This window comes from Myotis yumanensis, unplaced genomic scaffold (genome assembly GCF_028538775.1).
Source record: "Myotis yumanensis isolate MYYU_CA2020_CCGP unplaced genomic scaffold, mMyoYum1.0.hap1 SCAF_1, whole genome shotgun sequence".
Taxonomy (NCBI): domain Eukaryota; kingdom Metazoa; phylum Chordata; class Mammalia; order Chiroptera; family Vespertilionidae; genus Myotis; species Myotis yumanensis.
In genome coordinates this window covers 54,268-74,138 of record NW_027223752.1, presented here as the reverse complement: position 1 = coordinate 74,138, position 19,871 = coordinate 54,268, and the positions used below count along the sequence as shown (strand labels likewise).

The following is a 19,871-nucleotide window of genomic DNA, read 5'->3' as shown; positions in this document are numbered from 1 at the left end:
TGGGGGAAGCTGAGTGTTGCTTGTGGGCGCCAAGTTTGTGGTACCATTTACCTGTAAATGGCCAGTGCGCATCATGGCAGCTCCTGCCCTGAGTGTCTGCCCTCGGTGGTCAGTGCCCATCATAGTGACCGGACGGACAGACATCTAGCATATTAGCTATATACATATATATATATATATATATATATATATATATATATATATAGATGTGTGTGTGTCTGTGTGAGTGTGTGTGTGTGCATGTGTGTGTGTGTACACATATAACATACTCCCTCCTCCTCCTCTGGTTGGTTGATAAACATGTGGCTGGATGCTTCCTTCCCGAGGTGTGTCTGGCCTTTTCCCATTTTCTCACTTTCCTGCTCTCCCCAGGGGGAGCCCCTCTGGTGCCACAGGCAACCCCACCCTCTCTGCAGGCTGCCCTCAGCCCTGAGCGGTCACGTGGATGTTTGCCACCCCCCAGACCACGCAGCTCCCAGCCAGTGCAGAAAGGTGGGGCCCTGGAGCTCAGGAGGGCCTGGTTTGGGTGCCCCCTCAGCAACAGGGCCCCATGGCACTGCCCCGGGGGAACCACCCCCTGGGTTGGGTGGTATGTGAGTGAGACTTCAGAGTTGGGAGCAGCTGGGGGAGTGAGGGATAGGACACGGGGAAGGGAGGGCGATGCCCAGCATGGTCTGGGGGAAGTGGACAGAGGGGATGAGAGGAGGAGCACAGAGGCTTTGGTGGGGGAGGAGGGTGAACGGTGTGCTGAGCATTGTGGGGTGGAGGTGTCTTTGGGACCTCCAAGCTGGGAACAGATCTGGGGGTTCCCAGGAGAGGCCTGGGCTAGCGGTGCTGGGAGCCTTCTGGGAAGATGGCAGTGAGAGCTGTGGGTACGACCAGCTTGTCTGGGGCTGGAGGCAGGTGAGAGCGGGTGGGGTGCACCCCGAGGTGAGTCACATGGAACACATAGTCCGCAGAAGGATGGTGTAGCTAGTGTGGAGGCTGAGGGAGGGAGGTTCACAAAGGAAGGTCAGCGGGGTGGATGCCAGAGGTGCCAGGGGGTTGAGAAGTTGTGGGAGGCAGGCAGACCAGTTGGCCAGGCGCTGCCAAGACCCAGGATCAGGGGTGTCCGGGGGACCTGGGATGAGAACAGTCAGCTAAGAGGGGCGGGCACATTCCAGATCCATTCCAGACCCAGCTTCAGGGGAGCGACCACCTGTGGGAAGTGGAGAGAGGAGGGGTCCAGCCCGCACCCCAGGCTTTGGCTTCTGTGATTGACAGCTGGTGGCCTTGGATAAGCAGGGTGCCCAGAGGAGCCAGTGACAGGGGGGACGCCTGCAGCCCGGGCAGAGGTCTCAGGCAGCGACCTCAGGCCGGAAGCTCAGGAGCGGTCAGCGCTGGGGAGCATGTGGCTCAGCCCTGCAGAGGGCCAGGGAGGGGGCAGCCTCCACGGTGGAACCCGGGAGCGAGCACACAGGGAGCTTCAATGAGTGTTTGTGGAAGGGATGGGTGGGGGGTGACCCAGCGACCGGCCAGTGTGCGCCCTGAAGAGCTGTCCCAGATGGGAGAGAATCAGGGGACAGAGGCTGAGAGCTCCCAGGGGTGACTGGGCAGGGTCAGACCCTGCAACAGCCAATGGTGCAGGGGAGGCGGCTTGCAGGGGTCCACACGCTCAGTTTGGCTCCCAGATTTGGGGAGGGCAGCTCGCGGAGGGGACGGCTCCCCCAGGGGCATGGCCTCGGAAAGAATGGGAAAGGAGGCCACAGGAGGCACCTTACAGAAGAGGCTGGTGAGGGAGGAAGGACACGCAGGCGGCAGCCGGACGGGCCGCCATGAGGTCAGGTCAGGGGGGATCTTCACCTGCCGTCCTCCTTCCTCTTCGGCCTCTTCCTAGTTGAGTGGCCTTGGAAAACCCAAGGATCATTTTAAGCTCATCCCAGGAGAGCACCTTAGTAAACACGAAACCATGTGTCAGGAAACCGGCCAAATACACACTACAGGTGAGACCCCAGGAGAAAGATTGATGCCAATTGATGTCAATCTAGGCTGTCCCCCCAAAACAGGTACAAAGAGGTCAGACACGTGATGCAAAATGACACCGACGGAATGTAAATATAAGGTGTCCCCCCAAAATGGCATAGAGAGGTCAGGCTGCTGATGGACAATGAGTCCCCATTGAATGTGATATAAATCCCAAATCAAAATGGGATTCCACTTAGAGGGACTTCAAATACACCAAGGCCAGGGAAGACCGGCTGTCTGGGATACAGGAAACCTGGCTTCCCCTTCTCTGGCCTCCTGGCCGAGGGGGGTCTGGATTCCAGGGCCCAGGGCCGGGGGGGGGGGGGGGGGGGGCGGACGCGGGGAGCCCGGAGCCCGTACATCGCTGCCAGTGACGAGCGCTGAGGAAATCCAGGACTCAATTCTACTCCAACTCATTTTATTACAAACCCATCCTTGTGTTCCAGAATCAATAGGTATTTCAAATATATATATATAAACACTTGGAGACAGGACACATTAGCACATGCAGCACATTAACTCCAAGGGAAACCTCTTTATAGAACCTCAGTCCCCAGGCTAAGCCCATCCCAGGAGAGCACCTTAGTAAACAGGAAAGCATGTGTCAGGAAACCGGCCAAATATACACTATGAGACCCCAGGAGAAAGATTGATGCCAATTGATGTCAATATAGGCTGTTCCCCCAGAAAAGGTATAGAGAGGTGAGGCTGCTGATGGACAACTAGTCCCCATTGAATGTAAATATAGGCTGTCCCCCAAAACAGGTACAATGACACCAACAGAATGTAAATATAAGGTGTCCCCCCAAAAAGGTATAGAGGTCAGGCTGCTGATGGACAACGAGTCCCCATTGAATGTAAATACAGGCTGTCCCCCAAAACAGGTACAATGACGTAAGACAGGTGATGTAAAATGACACCAATAGAATGTAAATATAAGGTGCCCCCCCAAAAAGGTATAGAGAGGTCAGGCTGCTGATGGACAATAGTCTCCATTGAATGTAAATATAGGCTGTCCCCCAAAATAGATACTAAAACCTTAGACCCATGATGTAAAATGACACCAACAGAATGTAAATATGGTGTCCCCCCAAAAAGGTATAGAGAGGTCGGGATGCTGATGGACAATGAGTCCCCATGGTATGTAAATACAGGCTGTCCCTCATAACAGATACAAAAAGGTCAGATGTGATGGAAAATGATACCAACAGAATGTAAATATAAAGTGTCCCCACAAAACACGTACAAAGATCTTAGATATGTGATGGAAAATTCTATCCATTGAATGTACATGTAGTATCCCCCCAAAAATGTAGACACGTTAACAGCTGTTAACGCACTTAATTTTCACTTCTTTTCAGGGTGAACAGATTTGAAGAAATGGGTGAAGACTGTAAGATTTGAACGAAGAACGTCTCCACGAGGCTTTTTATGGGGACACAAAAAAGTTAAAGTTGAGGGGACCCAACGCCCAGCAGTCGAGGAATCGAGGGCAGCTATTGAGAGAGAGGCACACAAACACCGAACCGAAGGAACGATTCTTGATGTTTGCGACTCCGGGGCTGCGTTCGTTCTGGCCCAGGCGCTGCTGCTGCTGAAGCAATGGAACCGCAAACACCCAGAATCGCTGCGTTCGGTGTTTCTGCGCATCCTCTGTCCACAGCGGCCCTGGATGCCTGGACTGGGGCCTGTTCGGGACCAGACACTTCATCCTGTATGTGTCCCCATAACAAAGTCCAGAGGATACATCTTCTTGGTTCAAAGCTTAGTCTGGCTTCACCCATTACGTCAAATCCGCCAACCCTGAAAAGGAGCGAAAACTGAGTTATCAGCTGTTGAAGTGCGTGTACATTTGGGGGGACAGCCTGTGGTACATCCATTTGGGGGACACCTCAAAACATATATTTCATGAGTGCCTGCTCGGGTATGGAATATATTAAATTGGGTTTCTATCCCGGGAGTGACTTAGAAATGACAAATCAAATTCTCATCCTGGATGGTGGACACTAGGGGCTACAGCCGTGTTACCAATCAGGCTGCACCCGCCTCTCGCACACGCTCCCCTCTGCACACTGTGGCCCAGCTGGGAGGGGGCAGGCAGGGCTTCTCTCTGCGCCAGGCGCGGCAGAGCCCGTGATGGTAGAAAAGTGAACACGGGGGCAGGTCCGGGGGGCCCAGGAGCCAGCTGGAGAGAGGCACAGCCTGAGGCCACCTGCCTGGAAGGCCGCCGGGGCCTGGGCTCAGGAGTGTGGGGCCCAGGCCTGGCTCGGCAACGCTCTGGGTTAACAGTGAGCTCGACTCCAGGGTCCACCCAGGGCCGTGAGGTCTTGGTAGTCTGGCCGGTCTGGGCTTCTCCTGGGAGCACCAGGCTTCCGGAGATGGAGGCAAGTTTCCGACCACAGGGCCCAGCCCTGAGAGCGTGCTTGCATGTACCTGCTCCCCACGCCCGCACACACATGGACGCTTTCATGGAGGTCAGGTTGCTGACACGTGTTCTAAGGGGCACACTGTCTGCCTCAGCTAGTGGGCTTCCCGCTGCACTGCGAGCACCACAGGCCAACATGGATTTGTTCCAAGGATAGCAGTGGCTGGAGGGTCAGACCCGTGCAGCCATCGTGGGAGTGTGACCCTGGGGTCCGGCACAGCCTTGTCACTAACAGAATAAATGGGAGCAGCGGGGGGACCGTCCCTCGTTCCAAAGGTGCTCCCGGCCCCTCAGGCCGACGGGAGAGGGGCCCTGGTGGTCAGAAGGGGCGTCAGGAGTTCGAAGCCTCAGGAGCTGGGGGCCCAGGAGTCGAGTCACCACGGCCACGCTCCCTCCTCTGACCTCCACCTGCTGGACCCAAGCAGCTGTGGCGACGCCCGCCTGCCCTCTCAGTTGTTCCCACGACCGATGTTCTCAGGGGCCCGTTGGCGTGGGAGCCACGTCGGGAGAGCTGCGCGGGCTCTTGGCAGGGAGCCCCTCTCTGTGGTCCTGCCCTGGACCCGTCCCGCTCTGAGAGGATGACACCCACCAGGACAGGGGCCACGGTGGCCACTTGCCCTGAGCGTCCCGGGCTGAGGCCTCGTCCTGGCAGCCGGGGCGGCAGTCAGTGCTCGGTGCTGGGTCTGGAGCTGTTGCGGCCGCCACCTCCCGTGGCCATGGTGGGGCCATGGTGGGGCCATGGCGGAGGCTGCAGGGGAGCCAGCCTCTCCTGCTTTGGGGGAGCCAGTGAGAAGCGCCTCCTGTCCAGTAGTCAGAACTGGGGACCCAGGCCGTGAGGTAGCTGGGGCAGAGGGTGTGGCTGGCTGTTTCTCTGCCCCCTGAGTCCTCAGAACCCCGCCTTCAGGGAGACTCCTATTTGCCGGCCTGTGGCTTGTGAGTCCCAAGCAGCTGGGCTGAGGCCAGGCTGACCGCCCTGTTCAGGGACGTGCACCAGCGGGCAGCTGTGCGGGAGGTGGGGGGAGAGGGGAGGGGGGAGGGCGGCCTGGCTCTGCCCAGAGAAAGGCTCCGGGGACTGGGGACTGCCTCAGGGCGCACTGGCTGGGCCTCGGGCTCAGCAGGTCTCAAGTTGGGCTTCACATACCGCCCTGCCTTCAGCAGCTTCCCCAGGAGGGGCTGACAGTCCTCCTGCGGGCACAGACTCGAAGGCATCCTCCCTTTGCTCCTGGCAGGTGCGCCTGCCTGTACCCGCGGGTCAGGAGATGAAGGTGTTTCTGAGCAGGTGCCTTGGCAGGTCATCGGGCACCTGGGAGTGTCCTACAGAGAAGAGAGGAAGGACGCAGAGGCGGGAGTGAGGGCAGGAGGGTCCTCGGAGAGCCCTTCCCCCAGGGCGTCCCCCGCACAGGCCCCATGGCCAGGACCAAAGTTTCCGCTCCTGCTCGGCCTGTTCACAACCTAGCGTCGGCCCAGCTCCCTCAGCGCCCTTGGCCAGGACGCCAGACCTGGGTGCGGGTCAGCAGAGTCATCTGAGTGGTCAAAGCTGCCTCCATGGGGGGCCCCTCCCTTCAGTATCGGGTCCCCAGGGCTGGGGCAGAGAAGGACAGTGAGAAATGGGGCTGCAACACCCCATGCCAAGGTGGGGCGATCACACCGAGGCCTAGCAGCAGAGGCAGCCGGGCCCAGGTGAGCCCAGGGACAAAGGTGGGGCTGCACTTCACAGGCTGTGGTCTGAGTGGAGGCCCTGGCAGCAGGCCTGAGCAGAGGCCTCCACTCTACCCATGGCTCACAGTGGGGGCCCAGAGCAGCTGGGAGATCTTGAGGGACCAACTCACGAGGTTCCACCAAATGCTGGCACAAGTCCAACACATGAACTCCTGGGCACACCCGCTGTGAGACACTGTGTCCTCAGATCCCTGATTTCAAAGCACCCTGGCCCGAGTCGGCCTCGGACCATGCGAGAACTGTGGTCCGCGCCCTGAGGGTCCAGGGGGGACCCTTAGGATTTGAGAAACAAGTCAGTTGTCACCAAAACAACCGTCTGTTTAAGAAGTCCTCCTCTCCGCATGCTGACTTTGACTGCACCATGAGTTTACCTTGTATTTTGTGTTTTCTGCAATCTCTGAATTTTCTACCATGAACATATACTCTTGTCAAAGCTAAACAGAATCCTAATTTAAAAAAAAACACATGAGGAAAACCCCTAAAAGACCTTCAACTACCTCATAGCAGGACAGGAGATGGGCTCTCCAATCCCAGGGGCACAGGCGTGCGGTGGAGCTTCGGGAGCACGAGGACAGGCTTTTTGCACAGCATCTGGCTCCAGGCAGCCCAGGGGCTGTGCGCCCGGAGCCACACCCACTGTCGGGATGGCGGGACCCTCCTCACTCTCCCAGGACCTGCCCCCCTGCCCCTCAGCCACTCAATGTCACAGCCACCGTGATGTCTGAAGCACCGAAATCTTACCACTTGACATCAGGCATCCACTGGGTGACATCACCATGAGGAGCAGAGCGGCGGAGATGGATAGACACAGCCAAGCCAGACAGACTTCGGGTTTCCAACTGGGCCCACGGAGATGGGTGGAGGGAGGACCAGGCTGTGGTAGCCCAGGAGTTAGAGCCGGTGCAAGAGTCCAAGTAGGGGACACATCAAGCCACTAAGGCAGTGCGATGGTGACTCCTTTGCTTTGGTGTGGCCTTGTTGTCATGGCGACTGAGGTTTCCATTAGGTTCAGGATTTTTCTATTTCCAAGTGGACTGGTTTTCTTAGGGCTTTGTTGTTGTTGTTGTTGTTGTGGGAGTTATTTTTTTTCTTCTTCTTTTAACAATTTTTTTTTAAATTTTCAGAAATAAAGGGTATATGATCAAGACAGGGATAAAGGGAAAGGATTATAAATCTTCGGGGTCGGAAAAAAGGGAGAGGCTATTTAGGGAGGAGAGGGTGGGATGTGTCCAGACGTGCACGATTTCAGAAGCTTAGACCAAGCTGAGCTGGCCACTGGAGGCTGGTCTTTGACTTTGTCCTGCTTCTTCCTGCTCCAAAAGGCACTCTTTCGTTGCCCCTTTGCTAAATTGTCATCCCGGATAATCAAGGGAGGAAGCATAAAAACACAGAAAACAGCAAGTAAATGAATTGAATAATGGACAAATGGTGCTACATTCGCCAAATGTACTTGGGAAATCAGAATCCTGTGCAGCCCGGGAGAGAAGGCAACATTCCCCCCAGCACCACCAGCATCAGGGCCCGGTGAAGCCTTTCTGCTCTGACTCCAGTTAAGTGTTGGAGTGGCAGCTGGAGCCAGGGCTCTATGTGGCACCAGATTAGCATTCTGTATTGCTCAAGGAGTTGACGCCTGAGACTGTTTTTCCATTTCAATGGGTGAAATTATTAAGCAAGGGTGTTTATTGATGTAGGGTGCAGCTTTTCTTACTCATCCAATGTGATTTTGGTCCAATGTGTTTTTATTGATTTTCAGAGAGAGGGAGGAGAGGGAGATAGAAACATCAATGATGAGAAAGATGGATCGGCTGTCTTCTGCACGCCCCGTACTGGGGATGGAGTCCGCATCCCGGCATGTGCCCTGACCAGGAATCAGAAGGTCATCTCCTGGTTCATGGGACGATGCTCAACCAACTGAGCCACACCAGCTGCGCTGACTCATCCATTTTAATGACAGGCTCCCTGACATCCTGTCTCACACACAACTAACTCCGGCTCCTCTCCAAAACCCTTGGGACACTTAGTGGCATGTTTCTGGCCTGCTGCGTGCAGTGAAATAGTCCATCTCAGGAATAAGACTTCTTTTTAAAAAGTCCTTACGGGAGGATCTTTTTTCATTGGTCTTTAGAGAGAGAGTGAATGGGAGGATGTAGGTGAAGGGAGGGAGAGAGCGAGAGAGGGAAACATCAATTGGAGAGAGATACATCCACTGGTTGCCTCTCTCACAAACCCCAACCGGCCAGGATCAACCCTGCAAACGAGGTATGTGCGCTTGCCTGGAAATCTAAGTTGCGCCCCCTCGGTCCTTCCATGCTATAACCACTGAGACAAACGGGCAGGGCTCACTAATAATTCTTGTACATCTCACAGCCTCTCATGGCAGGATGACTGTGCACAGAATGAAAATACCTACCTCTATCTGATACCAAAAAACCCGCATGCTCAAGCATTATTCCAGTTGAGATCCCGACGCATCCTCTCCTCTAGGTTTAGCCCTCACAACCTTTAAGTTCTAGTCTTATGAGAGCAGACAATTGGTCTAGTAACTTCCTCAACATGTCAATACATGAACAGAAAGGACTTCTCCAGTTCTGATGGAGGATTCAAGTGCACAGCTGCACCTCTGCTATTTCTTCCCCCACAGCGCCACCTGCTGACACAGCTCACACCACAGACAAGGGACCCACTCCTCAGTGCTGGGGCCCCAAGTTGGTTTAGCATCTTCAGGGACCCAAGCAGCTTGAAGGGCAGGCAGTGCTCACAGCGCTTAAGAATTGGGCCCGTAACCTGTCAGACGCCGGTTCAGGTCCCAGCTCCAACGCTCATTCTCTGGGCCAGTGCTGACCCTGGTCAAGCCTCCCCTCCCAGCTCTGAACGGGGCACAGGAATGGAGCCCACCTCCCACGGCAGCTAGAACTCAAGGAGACGGACAAAGCGGGTCAACTACCGAAAGGCTGCTGAGCCCAGAAAGCCCCCTCGCACGGCTGCCGCTACTAACTGCAGCCCCTGACCTGCTCACTCACCGATCCAAACCACAGCGGGGATCTGTCAAGCAGTTTTTTCTCAGAACGTTTTGCTAAGTCACTTGGGTTGATTACAGCTCATTCATCAACTTAGCCAATCACACAAGTGAACGTGATACATGTCAAAAAGTGTGAGGAGCCAGAACGAAAACCTCAGGCCACAGAACCCATGGATAAAACAAATGCTAATAAGTCAATAAGCTTCATGATCATTTACCTGCACGTGAGCGTTTCGCCTACTTCACCTGCTGTGAGACCGGAAACGCAAACATCAGCCCCCAGACAGTGTGTCTGCGTGCGCACACTTCATTTCTGCATCTCGAGTGACACAGCAGGACTTGAAGTGGTCACTGCCACCCGGAACGGCTGGTGCACCCGTCACACTCACAGGGCGCCTTGTCACGGCTCTGGGTCCTGTCAGGTCCTGTCACCCCAGGCCCTGGGAGCTCCCGAATCTCAGGCCTGGCCCCCCCTTTGGAAAGTCCTAGTGTCCTTCATCACATTTAACTTTCTTAGGGGACATGTTTGGCAGGTTTATAGGAAAATAATCAATAAAATGATATTTGAAAACTAAACCACATTTCAGTCAATGGCTTTGTTTAATTGGTGGTAAGATACACACACACACACACACACACACACACACCCCAATCTTACATCTCTGAAATCAGGGTGCACCTTGGAGCATCCCTCCCAGGCACTGTCGGCTGGTGGCGATTCTGACAAAACCGTCACCTCCACCACCCGATCACTTTCTTTCTATGAGCACAAAATCAGGCAGTTTTCAGCTGACAGCCTCTTACATCCCAGGAAACACATGCAGCACATGCAGCTACAAATCCACCAAAGGAACCCCTGGCTCACTCCCACCACAGCCCTAAGGGAGCAGGTCCAGTGCTCCCTGGTGGGAGGACTCGGGGCCAGGTCAGGTGGGAGAAGAGAACCGCACCTGCTTTTCAGAGGGACAGACAGAGCAGAGCCCGAGCCTGGCTGAAGGCCTGGCAGATGTCCTGACGTGTTCCATGGGGGCCGACCCTACAGAAATGGCTCATCCGAGGCCTGGCAGAGACAAGGAGCCCCAAACACATCCTCTCCTGAGCGTGTCTCTGCGGTAACTGTATGGAGATCCGCTCTGGATATTCGAGGACCCACCAGTGTAGGTGATGGGGAGGCTTGTCATGCTGAAGGAACTAAATGGTTCTGGGACGAAACTGCCACCACAGTGACGTGGGCTTACATGTCCTACTTGGGTGTTCACACACCTCGGGGGCAGACGGGGGTGTGGGGAGCCCCTTCAGGCTCCAAGCACACGTGTGCGCACCCAGCTCCATCTCGTCGGTTCTGCCCTGACCTCGAGAGAGGCCTGAGATCCTCCCCTTCACTGCCCTCCTGCAGCCAGGCCAGCCCCTCCTACCTTTTGGTGGGGGCCCGCTGCGGGTGTCTCCCTCCTCCACCCAGTATGAGCACGATGGCATGGCCTCCAGGGGCCCAGGAAGGCTGTCTGGGGGTGAGTTGGCTTGTCCTCGTGAGCTGTCTCTCTGGCGTTGGAAGAACTTGAGGAAGGCTCTGGCTCGGCTCCAGCGCTTTTTCCTATTAGAAGTAGAGGGTTAGGACACTGCCAACCCCACTGCCCCTCCAGCCGCGGAAGCGGCCGTTAACTTGGGGTTCAGCACCGAATGTGTGTGGCCGGCACCTCGATCCTCGCATGTGGCCTCAGGGCGAGGAGCACCATTTGCAGTTCATTCGCACAGACCCAGGGACCGGAGAAGCGTTCCTTGTGGCAGAAACCCGCACTAGCCTCTCGGGAAACAGAACCTCACATGCAGCCTCCACTCTGCATCACTGGGAGGCACAGGCAGAGGTGCTGTGCTCACCTAGGTGTGCTGGCAATTGTGCGTCCCAGGGCCCTGTCAGGGAGAGTCAGGACCTCCTCCTTTCTGCTGGAGCTCCCCATAGGTGAAACAGGCGGGCAGACTTGGCCCTTCCGGGCACTGAGGAATCTGGGTGAGGGGGGAACAGGGCGGGCCCACTGGGCCATGTGGATGCAAAAGAGTGGACACTGGCCGGTGTGCCTCAGGGGTAAGAGCAGTGGCCCAAGCACGAAGGGTCAAGGGTTTGATTCTGGGCCAAGGGCAGTACCTGGATTGCAGTTTTATCCCTGGGCCCACTGGGGGCGTGAGCTGGATGGCAACCAATCAATGTGTCTCTCATATTGATGTCTCTCTCTCTTACCCCCAACCCTTTGTTCCCCTCTACTCTCTCCAAAAATCAATGGGAAAAAAAACCCTCAGGTGAGGTTTAAGCAAAATTAAAATAACCCCAGCTGGTTGGGCTCAGTGGATACAGCATCACTCTATGGACTGAAGGGTTCTGGGCTCCATTCTGGTCAAGGGAACATGTCCGGGTTGCAGACTCAATTCCCAGAAGAGGGCGTGCAGGAAGCAACCAATTAACGATTCTCTTTCATCACTGATGTTTCTGTCTCCCTAAGTCTTCCTCTCTGAAATGAATATATATGTGTGTGTGTGTGTGTGTGTGTGTGTGTGTGTATATGATAATAAAAATAAATAAATGAAAACAGTGAACTCGAAGGGTTCAGTGCAGCTAACCGGGAATGGAGGCATTCTAATGTCACAAGAAGAACCTCAGCTGGTTCTAATCCTGGCTCTGCCACAGAGCAACACTGTGCTGACTCAACTCCTCTACTTTCTTCAGCGATGCCTCCATGTCCCCGCCGACACAAGGGCAGGAGGAGGGTGGGAAATTATGTGGTTTTGTGATGTGAACAGAGAGCTCTTGCAGGATTCATGGTGATTTGCCCTCAAGGCTGGGCTGGGGCAGGACAATCTGAAGGCCCAGCTCCTGGGGCTCAGGCCCGGACGCAGGGGACGGCCTGCTGGACGGAGGCCCCAGCCTCGGGGACCGAGCTGCCCACCCCCTGGGCTGCTGCTCTGCAGAAGGGAATGTGTTTGTGAACCACCCTGGGGTCCAGAGACACCAGAGGAATGTAGGGAAGACCAAGAGGTTCCTGTGACTGAACACCATGGGTGCTGGCCCAGGTGTACGGCCCACGCTTCCTTCCCAAAACAGAAACATGGTCTAGGCCCTGAAACCTGGAGACACAGCCTGAGAGTCCTGCTTCAGTGGCTCTAATCCAGACGTCTGCCCTTCCAACAGGACATGGCAGCTGGCATTCGCCATCCCTCAGAGGATAACCCCGAGGAAGAACGGAAAGAAACTCTAAATTCTTTCAGAGCTGGGAGGGAGGTGCGCACAGGGGACCTGCCATAGAGGGGAAGGTGCGGGCCCCACACACTGGTCCTGCTCCAGATGGCTTTCCCCACTCGTGAAAGAGCAGCTTCCCGCTCTGTGTTGAAGTTCCTGCTGCTGAAATCAACTCACTTCCTAGGAGCAGGACACTGAGCCTCCTGTGACTCCCCAATTCTGCCCTCTTCTGCCTTTCCGGTAGGCATAGTCTTCAGTGTGTCGCTGTAGACAGAGGAGAAAGAAAGAATAGTCTGGTTTTATATAAAACATGTAAATGGACTCCTCGGCCCCGACTGGGACCTGGCCCAGAAGGGCCGGCATTTTCCTGGGACTCGGACATCACGGTGCTCATGACCGTCAAGCTCGCCGAGTGGGGAAGATGGGGATGGGAGCTCGTGGCGTGGGTCCATGTACCCTAACACGTGAGGAGACCTGCTGAAGCACCAAGGATCAGGCTGTACCTCCTCTCAGGAGAGCAAGCCCCCAACCATGTGAAATTCAGGATGGCAAACGCGTGGGCCTTGACGGCAGAGACCCTGGTTTCCTTGCTTGAAAATGAGTCCCCTGGATCGAGGCAGCAGCTCAGGCTCCTTTGGCCATGAGGCTGCCGAGGTCCCACCTAATATGTGGGCTTTTCTGAGAGTTCACCGTGAAGGGAGCAGTTGTGAAAAGCGGTGACTCGCAAACCCCTGGGCCCGGGCCCACAAACACTGTTCTGTTCCCAGAGCCCTTGGCTCGGCATCTGGTCTTCTAGTCTGTGTTCCTCTCTTCCCTCAGCTGTGCTGCTGGGCCTTATGCTAGAGCGCTTTCCTGTCTGGCACTGACCGACCCCCACAACTAGGCACACAAATTCACAGAAGACAGGCCTCCAACCCGCCCTGGGCTGGGAAGACTCCGCTCGGAGCAGCTCAGGAAGCCTGCCCACTCCCTGGCCTCCTGCACACACTGTCTAATGCAAAACCACCATCAGATCATCCCCCTGAGTACCAGCCCATGATGCTTCTAGTTGGCACCTACCCAACCTCTGCTGGTCATTGGTACCCGCTGCGCTATAGAGAGCCAACTCAGGCCACGGTCATCTCCACCCCAAACTACAGTGTGGCTTTCCCTGTAAACCATCCTGGGTAGGTGGCGAGCCAGCTGTAGACGAGCAGAAGAATCCGGGAGAAAAGTCAAGCAGCACCGTGACCCCAAGGGCTGGGTCACTGCCCCTGTGGCCACTGTGACCATGTCCCTCTGGCCCCCATGGCCAGCCACTCCCCATCACGAGGAAGGACAGTCCCGCAGCTCAGCACCGAGGGGTGAAGAACACCCTGACCCCACCAGATGCATCTCGGGTCACTTGACTTCCAACCCCAAGGTTTCCAGCACCAAGCCTCTTCCTCCTGCCTCTTCTCTGGCAGCTCCCTTGGCCCTTAGACCAGCCTCCCATAAACACTCACTCCCAGGAAATCCGACTCCTTAGCAAGGCATGGTGGCCTTCCACATCTGAGTGCCCCCTGCTCCAGCCTTCCCTCCTGCCCTGCCAGCACCTTCCCTGCACCCAGACCACCCGTGCTCCACCTTCACGTCCCCCCAACTCCCGCCCCCCTGGCTAGCCCTGTCCCCATCCGGGTCAGCTGCAGAACCCCGAGTCCCACCACCACGCTTCCTTCTCCGCCTCCTTGGAGCTCCTCAACATCTGTCTGCTGGGCACACAGCTCTGCTCACATCCTATCACCCCTGCCGGTTCGTGGCCACCAGGTCACTGGTTCTGTGCACCTCGCAGGGCCTACACCACAGCCAGGTCTGTGTCGTGTCAGCAGAGAAAGGACAACCATGGCGCACCCACAACCCTCTCTCCAGCCCCTCAAGGGAAAATCAGACACAGAAAGGGCTCAGCCCAGGACCTGGATTGCTTCCCTAGGTACCTTTCTTTCCTCTGTCATAATTTTTAAGCTGAGCTTAATTCCAAAAGCAGATTAAGAAGCGCCTGGCAGTGGGCCATGTCTCTGAAGCCAGGAAAATCCAACCACCCCTCCTTGCAGAATTCTAGAGCCATTCCAGAGAAAGGAGAGCAGGGTGCGCTGGGAAAATGATCTGTTCCCTTGCCGTGGGGACACCAGTTCGCCGGTGGGCTCTCTGCCCAGAATGTGGAGGCCTGGGCGTGGCGCTGGAAGCCGCAGCCCTGTGTGGACAGGTGTCGGTCACCCCTCCCCCTTACCTTCTCTCAGTCCAGTGCTCGTCACACGCGTCCAGAATGCTCTGGTTCAGCTCTTTCAAGGTGTCTATCTCCCTCCTCAGGTGACATCTGTCCTCTTGCCAGTCCTTCTTCGCACGGGTAAGCGACTGAAACACAGATCAACAATGTCCTCAACACCACGGGCCCCTGGGACTCCGCTGCTGGGAAACTGCTCCCAAAAGGAGAAAAGGGCCACGTGCATGAACATGGCCATTTCGGCCTGAGCTTCACCAGTCGCAAGGACCAACACAGCCAATGACATGGGGGTGGCCAAGTGTACCGGCCAGTCGCGCAGCCCTGCCCACGGGTGGCCACTGAGCACTGAAAACACAGCCAGTCTGAGCTGAGAGGCGCCATCCGTGCAAAATGTACAACAGGCTCTGAGGACTTCACAGCCATTTTTATAAAGAATGTCAAGTATGTCATTACGAAGCAGCCCAGAGTGTGTGGCTCAGGTGGTGGAGCGGCCCCCCATGCACTAGGAGTACACAAAAGAGATGCCTGGTCAAGGAACACGCCCAGGATGAAGGGTCGATCCCCAGTAGGGGGCGTGCAGGAGGCAGCCCATCAGAGGTTCTCTCTCATCATTGAAGCTCCCATGGCTCTCTCCCTCTCCCTTCCTCCCTCTGACATCAGAAAAAGAAATGCCGGCTGGATAGGAATTCGGGGCTGAGGTTGGTCAACTCCTGACCCAGAGTATCATCGGACTGGAGTGGCAGGAAAGTCCAAGCTTTAGCTTCAAACAAATGGAGTTCAGACCCAACCTCAGAGGATGAGGATGGGCCCCAGCTCACAAAAGCATTGTGAGAATTCAGTGAGATGACCCGGGGAGCACAGAGCAAAGAGCTCAGCCGCGAGGACAGAATGGAAACAGCACTTGGCTGCTTCCATGCACCGCCCCGGCCCTGCAAAAAGCAAAGGTCGGGCCCTAACCAGTTTAGCACAGTGGAGAGAACATCGGACTGTGAACTAAAGGTCCCAGGTTGGAATCCGGTCAAGGACACATGCCCGAGTTTTTGGCTGGAACCCCGCTGGGGTGGTGCAGGAGGCAGCCGAACCAGGATTCTCGGTCCTCATTGATGTTTCTCTCTCTCTCTCTCTCTCTCTCTCTCTCTCTCTCTCTCTCCCTTGTTCTCTCAAATCAAGAAAAATATATTTAAAAAATACAAAAAGCAAAGGTTGGTGAGAGGTCTTTTCTAACACGTTCCCACCAGCCAAGGTGCTTGTCCCCATTAAATGCCTCTGGCTTCCTCTCGTCCTCTCGGTGACATTCCCACACAGTCTTTGGGCACAGACGCCAATGAGCACCCAGGCGGACCGGGCTGAGCCCCAGGCTGTCAGCCCCGGGCTCAGGCCCGGTGTCCTGGGGCCCACCAGTCCCAGGCCTCACCTCGCACTGGATGCTCAGCTTGGTCAGCGAAATTTCCTTGCGCCGTTGCTCCGCCTTCAGGTCACGGTACTCGGCCTGCCAGATGCGCAGCTTCCGCTGCTCCTTCTCTAGGGAGGCCTGCAGCTCCTGCCTCTGGGTGCGGAGCTCCTCCTGCTCCCCCTGCAGCACCTCAGTCCAGGAAGTGAGCCTGGGGGTGGAGAGCCACAGGGCCCAGGGCTCAGGAGCACTCCCAGCCTCTGCCCCATGTTCACCTCAATCACACCCACATCCTCTCTGGGCCTCAGGTTTCCCCTGTGGAAATGAGGGCTGAGCACAATCAGAGGTTCTCAAACTGTGTCCGCTGGGGTTCTAGGCGGCAACCCCGGCTGCCACACTCTGGGCTGAAACACAGGACAGACCGGCTCGGACACACTTCAACAGAGCAGCCTGTGAAAACCCTTCCCATGGGAGGCTTTGCATGTCCGCCTCCTTGGAAAAAGGGTTCTTTGACTGAAACACTTTTGAAAAACATGGAATCAGAACATCTTTGCTCTGAAACTCTGCCTTTGCCTAGCTCTTCTCCCCAATTCCAAGTCCCTTTCTGATCCCAACTCCTGAGACAAATAAAATATGAGATTCTGGAGCATTATGTAAAGCCACTGACATCATCATCATCATCATCATCATTATCATCGGCATAATTACCCGACTGGCTTTCCAGGGGAAGGGTTCTACCTGAAATCTCAATGACCAGAGGCTCATGGACTCCATGTGAACACAGATGGGCCCTGTGAGGCCCACACGGTCTCTGTGACTTAATTTAAATTAATTGGTTATTCAATATTTCTAAAAATGTTCCGTTTCACATCAACATTCAGCTCCCGAGATTCTGGGAGGGTGGGGAGAAAGCATCAAGCAAAGGCCCTGGCAGGGCGGCTCAGCAGTGACAGCATCAGCCTGTGTCCAGAAGGGTCGGGGGTGGATTCCCAGTCAAGGCCATGTACCTGGGCTGTGGGATTGCTCCCTGGCATAGAGGGGGGTGTGCTGTAGGCATCCAATAGATCTGTCTCTCCCATCCCTGTTTCTCTCTCTTCCCCCTCCCTCCCTCCCTCCCTCCCTCCCTCCCTCCCTCCCTCTCTCCCTCCCTCTCACTCTCTCAGAAGGGCAATGGAAAAAGTATCCTGGGGTGAGGATTAAATAATAATAATTTAAAAAGCAGATAGAAAAGGATGACCTGGCAGCCCGGGCCTGCCTCCCAGCTGACCGCCTGCAGAGGGTGTGTGTTCTCCACGAGGCCTGCCCTGCCGCTGACACTCCCTCCCCACCTGCTGGACCTGCCTGGCCCCCGCAGGAACCTGACTTTGTAGCCCCAAACATATGAAAACAAGGCTGTGAGACGGAAGGTTTCATGTGGTCAGGCCTCTGGGCTGAGACAAGACCTGGATTTGAATCCTGACTGGGCCACTACACTCAGGACGGACCTGAACAAGTTATTTAATCTCTCTGAGCCTCTTTCCTCATCTGTTTGAAAAGAAGGACAATAACTCAGTCAATTCTCAGGATTTGCGGTATAATGTCCTATGGAGGCCCCGTGGGCACTGAGCAGTGTACACTGCAAGTGTCCCCACCAGTTCCTGTGAGTCTCTGGCCACATTTCTGTCAACCAATCAAGACATAAAGACGCTTTGTGTCATATGCTCACAGCCAACAGCACCAGATCTCGGGCCTGAAGGACCCTCATGTGCCAACTCGGAGATTTTCCCTGAGGCCCAGCGCAGCGTGCACTTGGGGACACTAGACAGCACTGCAGCACTCCATTTGGGGGCCATTGCAAACAGCGAAATCACCACCAAAAAGCAAGAGAAGAGGACTGCATGGCACTCAATGGACCGCGAAAGGGATGCTCGCTTGCAGTGTGAGAGCTGAAACGGGCAGGAGTCAGAGGCCTTGTTCAACCGCAGCTGCAAATGTGCACATCAGGCGATTCCAGGATCGCGCCCTATGGACAGGCCCCTGAGAGGCCACGGGGACCGATGTGGGGGTGCCAAGAGCATGTCAGCGAGGAGGTGAGTTCACCAACAGGGAACGCGGGAATGGCGTGGAGCGAGCATATGTCCTTCCGGAATCGCTGGTGAGAGAGGATGAAGGTGCCCGTGCCCCACACAGTCATCACCATCATCCCTGTGGGAGGGGCGGTCACCCACACCTGGACAATGCTCCATCCCAGCCACCAGCTGGAGGCCCTTCCCTCGGGACCATCAGCTGTGACCGTGACAGGGCGGGTGAAAGGGCACCATTACCAGGAGACTCACCTGAGCTGAGCTCAGCGGGTGCTCAGGGAGTTGGTGTGAATGAAACGCAGCAGATGCCGCTGCAGGGGCGGGCAGTTACCTTTGAATCTCCTTCCGCAGCCTCTCGTTCTCTCTGTTCCCTCCGGTGTCAAGGGCCTTGGCCGCCTGCTCCTGCTTCAGGGCTTCCTGGACTTCAGGCAGCTGCTTCTCCTGGTCCCGCAGCTCCTCCAGCTCCCTCTCCTCGGCCCCCTGCTGGTTCTTGGGGCCCAGATTGGAAGGTTCCTCCTGCCCAGAAGGAAAAGGTGAGGATGCCTCACTGGGTGCAGGCCCCAGGAAGCCAACGACCCCGTATCCCTGCACCCCCACACGCAGTGAGGGGCCAAGAGCAGGGCAAGTGCAGACCCCAAAAGAGCAGGGAACCTCGGGGCAGGCAGCACCAGCCGTGCTGAGTGCAGTTCTCCCAGCACTTAAGGACCTGCGCTGGCCGGGCCCACGGCATGAACGGACCAGCACATGGTGCAACGGGAGCCCTGCGCCCTCTCCACACACGGGACCTTCAGGGGCACAGGATGCCCGCTGTCTGGATCAGCTCCTTGGCTGCCCTCTGTGACCAATGGAAAAGCCTATTTTTTAAAAAGTACATAGAGATCAACCAAAGGACTTATATGCAAACATATAGGCCTAACCAATGGACACGGAGAACAGGGGGGTGAGGGCATGAGTTACTCCCCCCCAATAGGGGGTAATGTGGGGATAAGATCACATATGTAATAACTAAATCAATCAATCAATCAAAAAAACAAAAAAAGAAAAAGAAAAAGTACATAGAACATCAGTCAAGATACAGAATATCTGAACAACACTAGCAGCCAACTTCCCCTGATATTTACGGAACAACCACCCACCCGGCACAGCCAGCAGCACCTCCCTCCTCTTCCCCCGAGTCCTGTCAATCAACACCAAGATGGCCAGTGTCCCTGGGAGGCAACACCTGCCCCCATGGCCTAGCAGAGGCTGACAATTGCTGGTCTGAGCTGCAGCTGAGAGAGCGAACTGGTCACCCAGGAATCACTGATCAATGACCAGGACCCGACTGTGATCCCGGAGGCTCCCTCGGGCAGGCAGGGGCGCCAGGGGGGCATGCGCTCTGGAAGGCCTACCTGCGTGGCCCTGTAGGGCCTCCCGGTGTTTGTGATGTTATCCTGGAGTTCTCCCTCCAGCTCTTCCTTTGGACTGTTGGTCTTGTCCTGGTTGAGTTGGGTCCCCAACTCTTCCATCTGCAGAGCCAAAGACCCAGCCCGTGCCACAGTCAGGTCACAGAGTAAACTTGGCTTTAAAGCAAACCCCAAACCTGTCACCCCACGAGACACCCGGCCACCGGCTTGCCCGTATGTTCCGGACTCCACCCACTGTTACCTCCTGCCGGAGCTGCTGGTTCTCCTTCTGCAGCGCCTGGACTGTGCCCTGGAGGGTACGATTATTCTCCTCCCATGCGAGGATCCGGATGGAGGCTGAAGAGCAAAGTGGAGTCAGAGCCCAGATTCTTGGGCCTCCG

General features: G+C 55.9%; 1 protein-coding gene across 1 annotated transcript; it reads right to left on the bottom strand.

The window, feature by feature from the left end:
• Positions 1–5,678: 5,678 nt before the first annotated feature.
• Positions 5,679–19,593, bottom strand: LOC138999147 (protein Daple-like). Its single transcript, XM_070401195.1, has 8 exons — positions 19,477–19,593; positions 18,417–18,601; positions 16,047–16,233; positions 14,639–14,763; positions 12,571–12,657; positions 10,583–10,758; positions 6,890–7,492; positions 5,679–5,743 (listed from the first exon to the last, which is right to left on the bottom strand). Exons 1-7 carry the CDS (start codon positions 19,591–19,593, stop codon positions 7,353–7,355), a joined length of 1,017 nt encoding a protein of 338 aa, XP_070257296.1. The 3' UTR covers positions 5,679–5,743; positions 6,890–7,352.
• Between the last annotated feature and the right edge of the window lie 278 nt (positions 19,594–19,871).

Coding starts and splice junctions, on each gene's coding strand:
- LOC138999147 (XM_070401195.1), bottom strand. CDS start 19,593: ATGGAAGAGTTGGGGACCCAACTCAACCAGGACAAGACCAACAGTCCA. Junction 14,764..16,046: donor AGCTGAGCATCCAGTGCGAG/GTGAGGCCTGGG, acceptor TCTGTGTTTCAG/TCGCTTACCCGTGCGAAGAA. Junction 10,759..12,570: donor CAGTGTCCTGCTCCTAGGAA/GTGAGTTGATTT, acceptor TACTTCTAATAG/GAAAAAGCGCTGGAGCCGAG.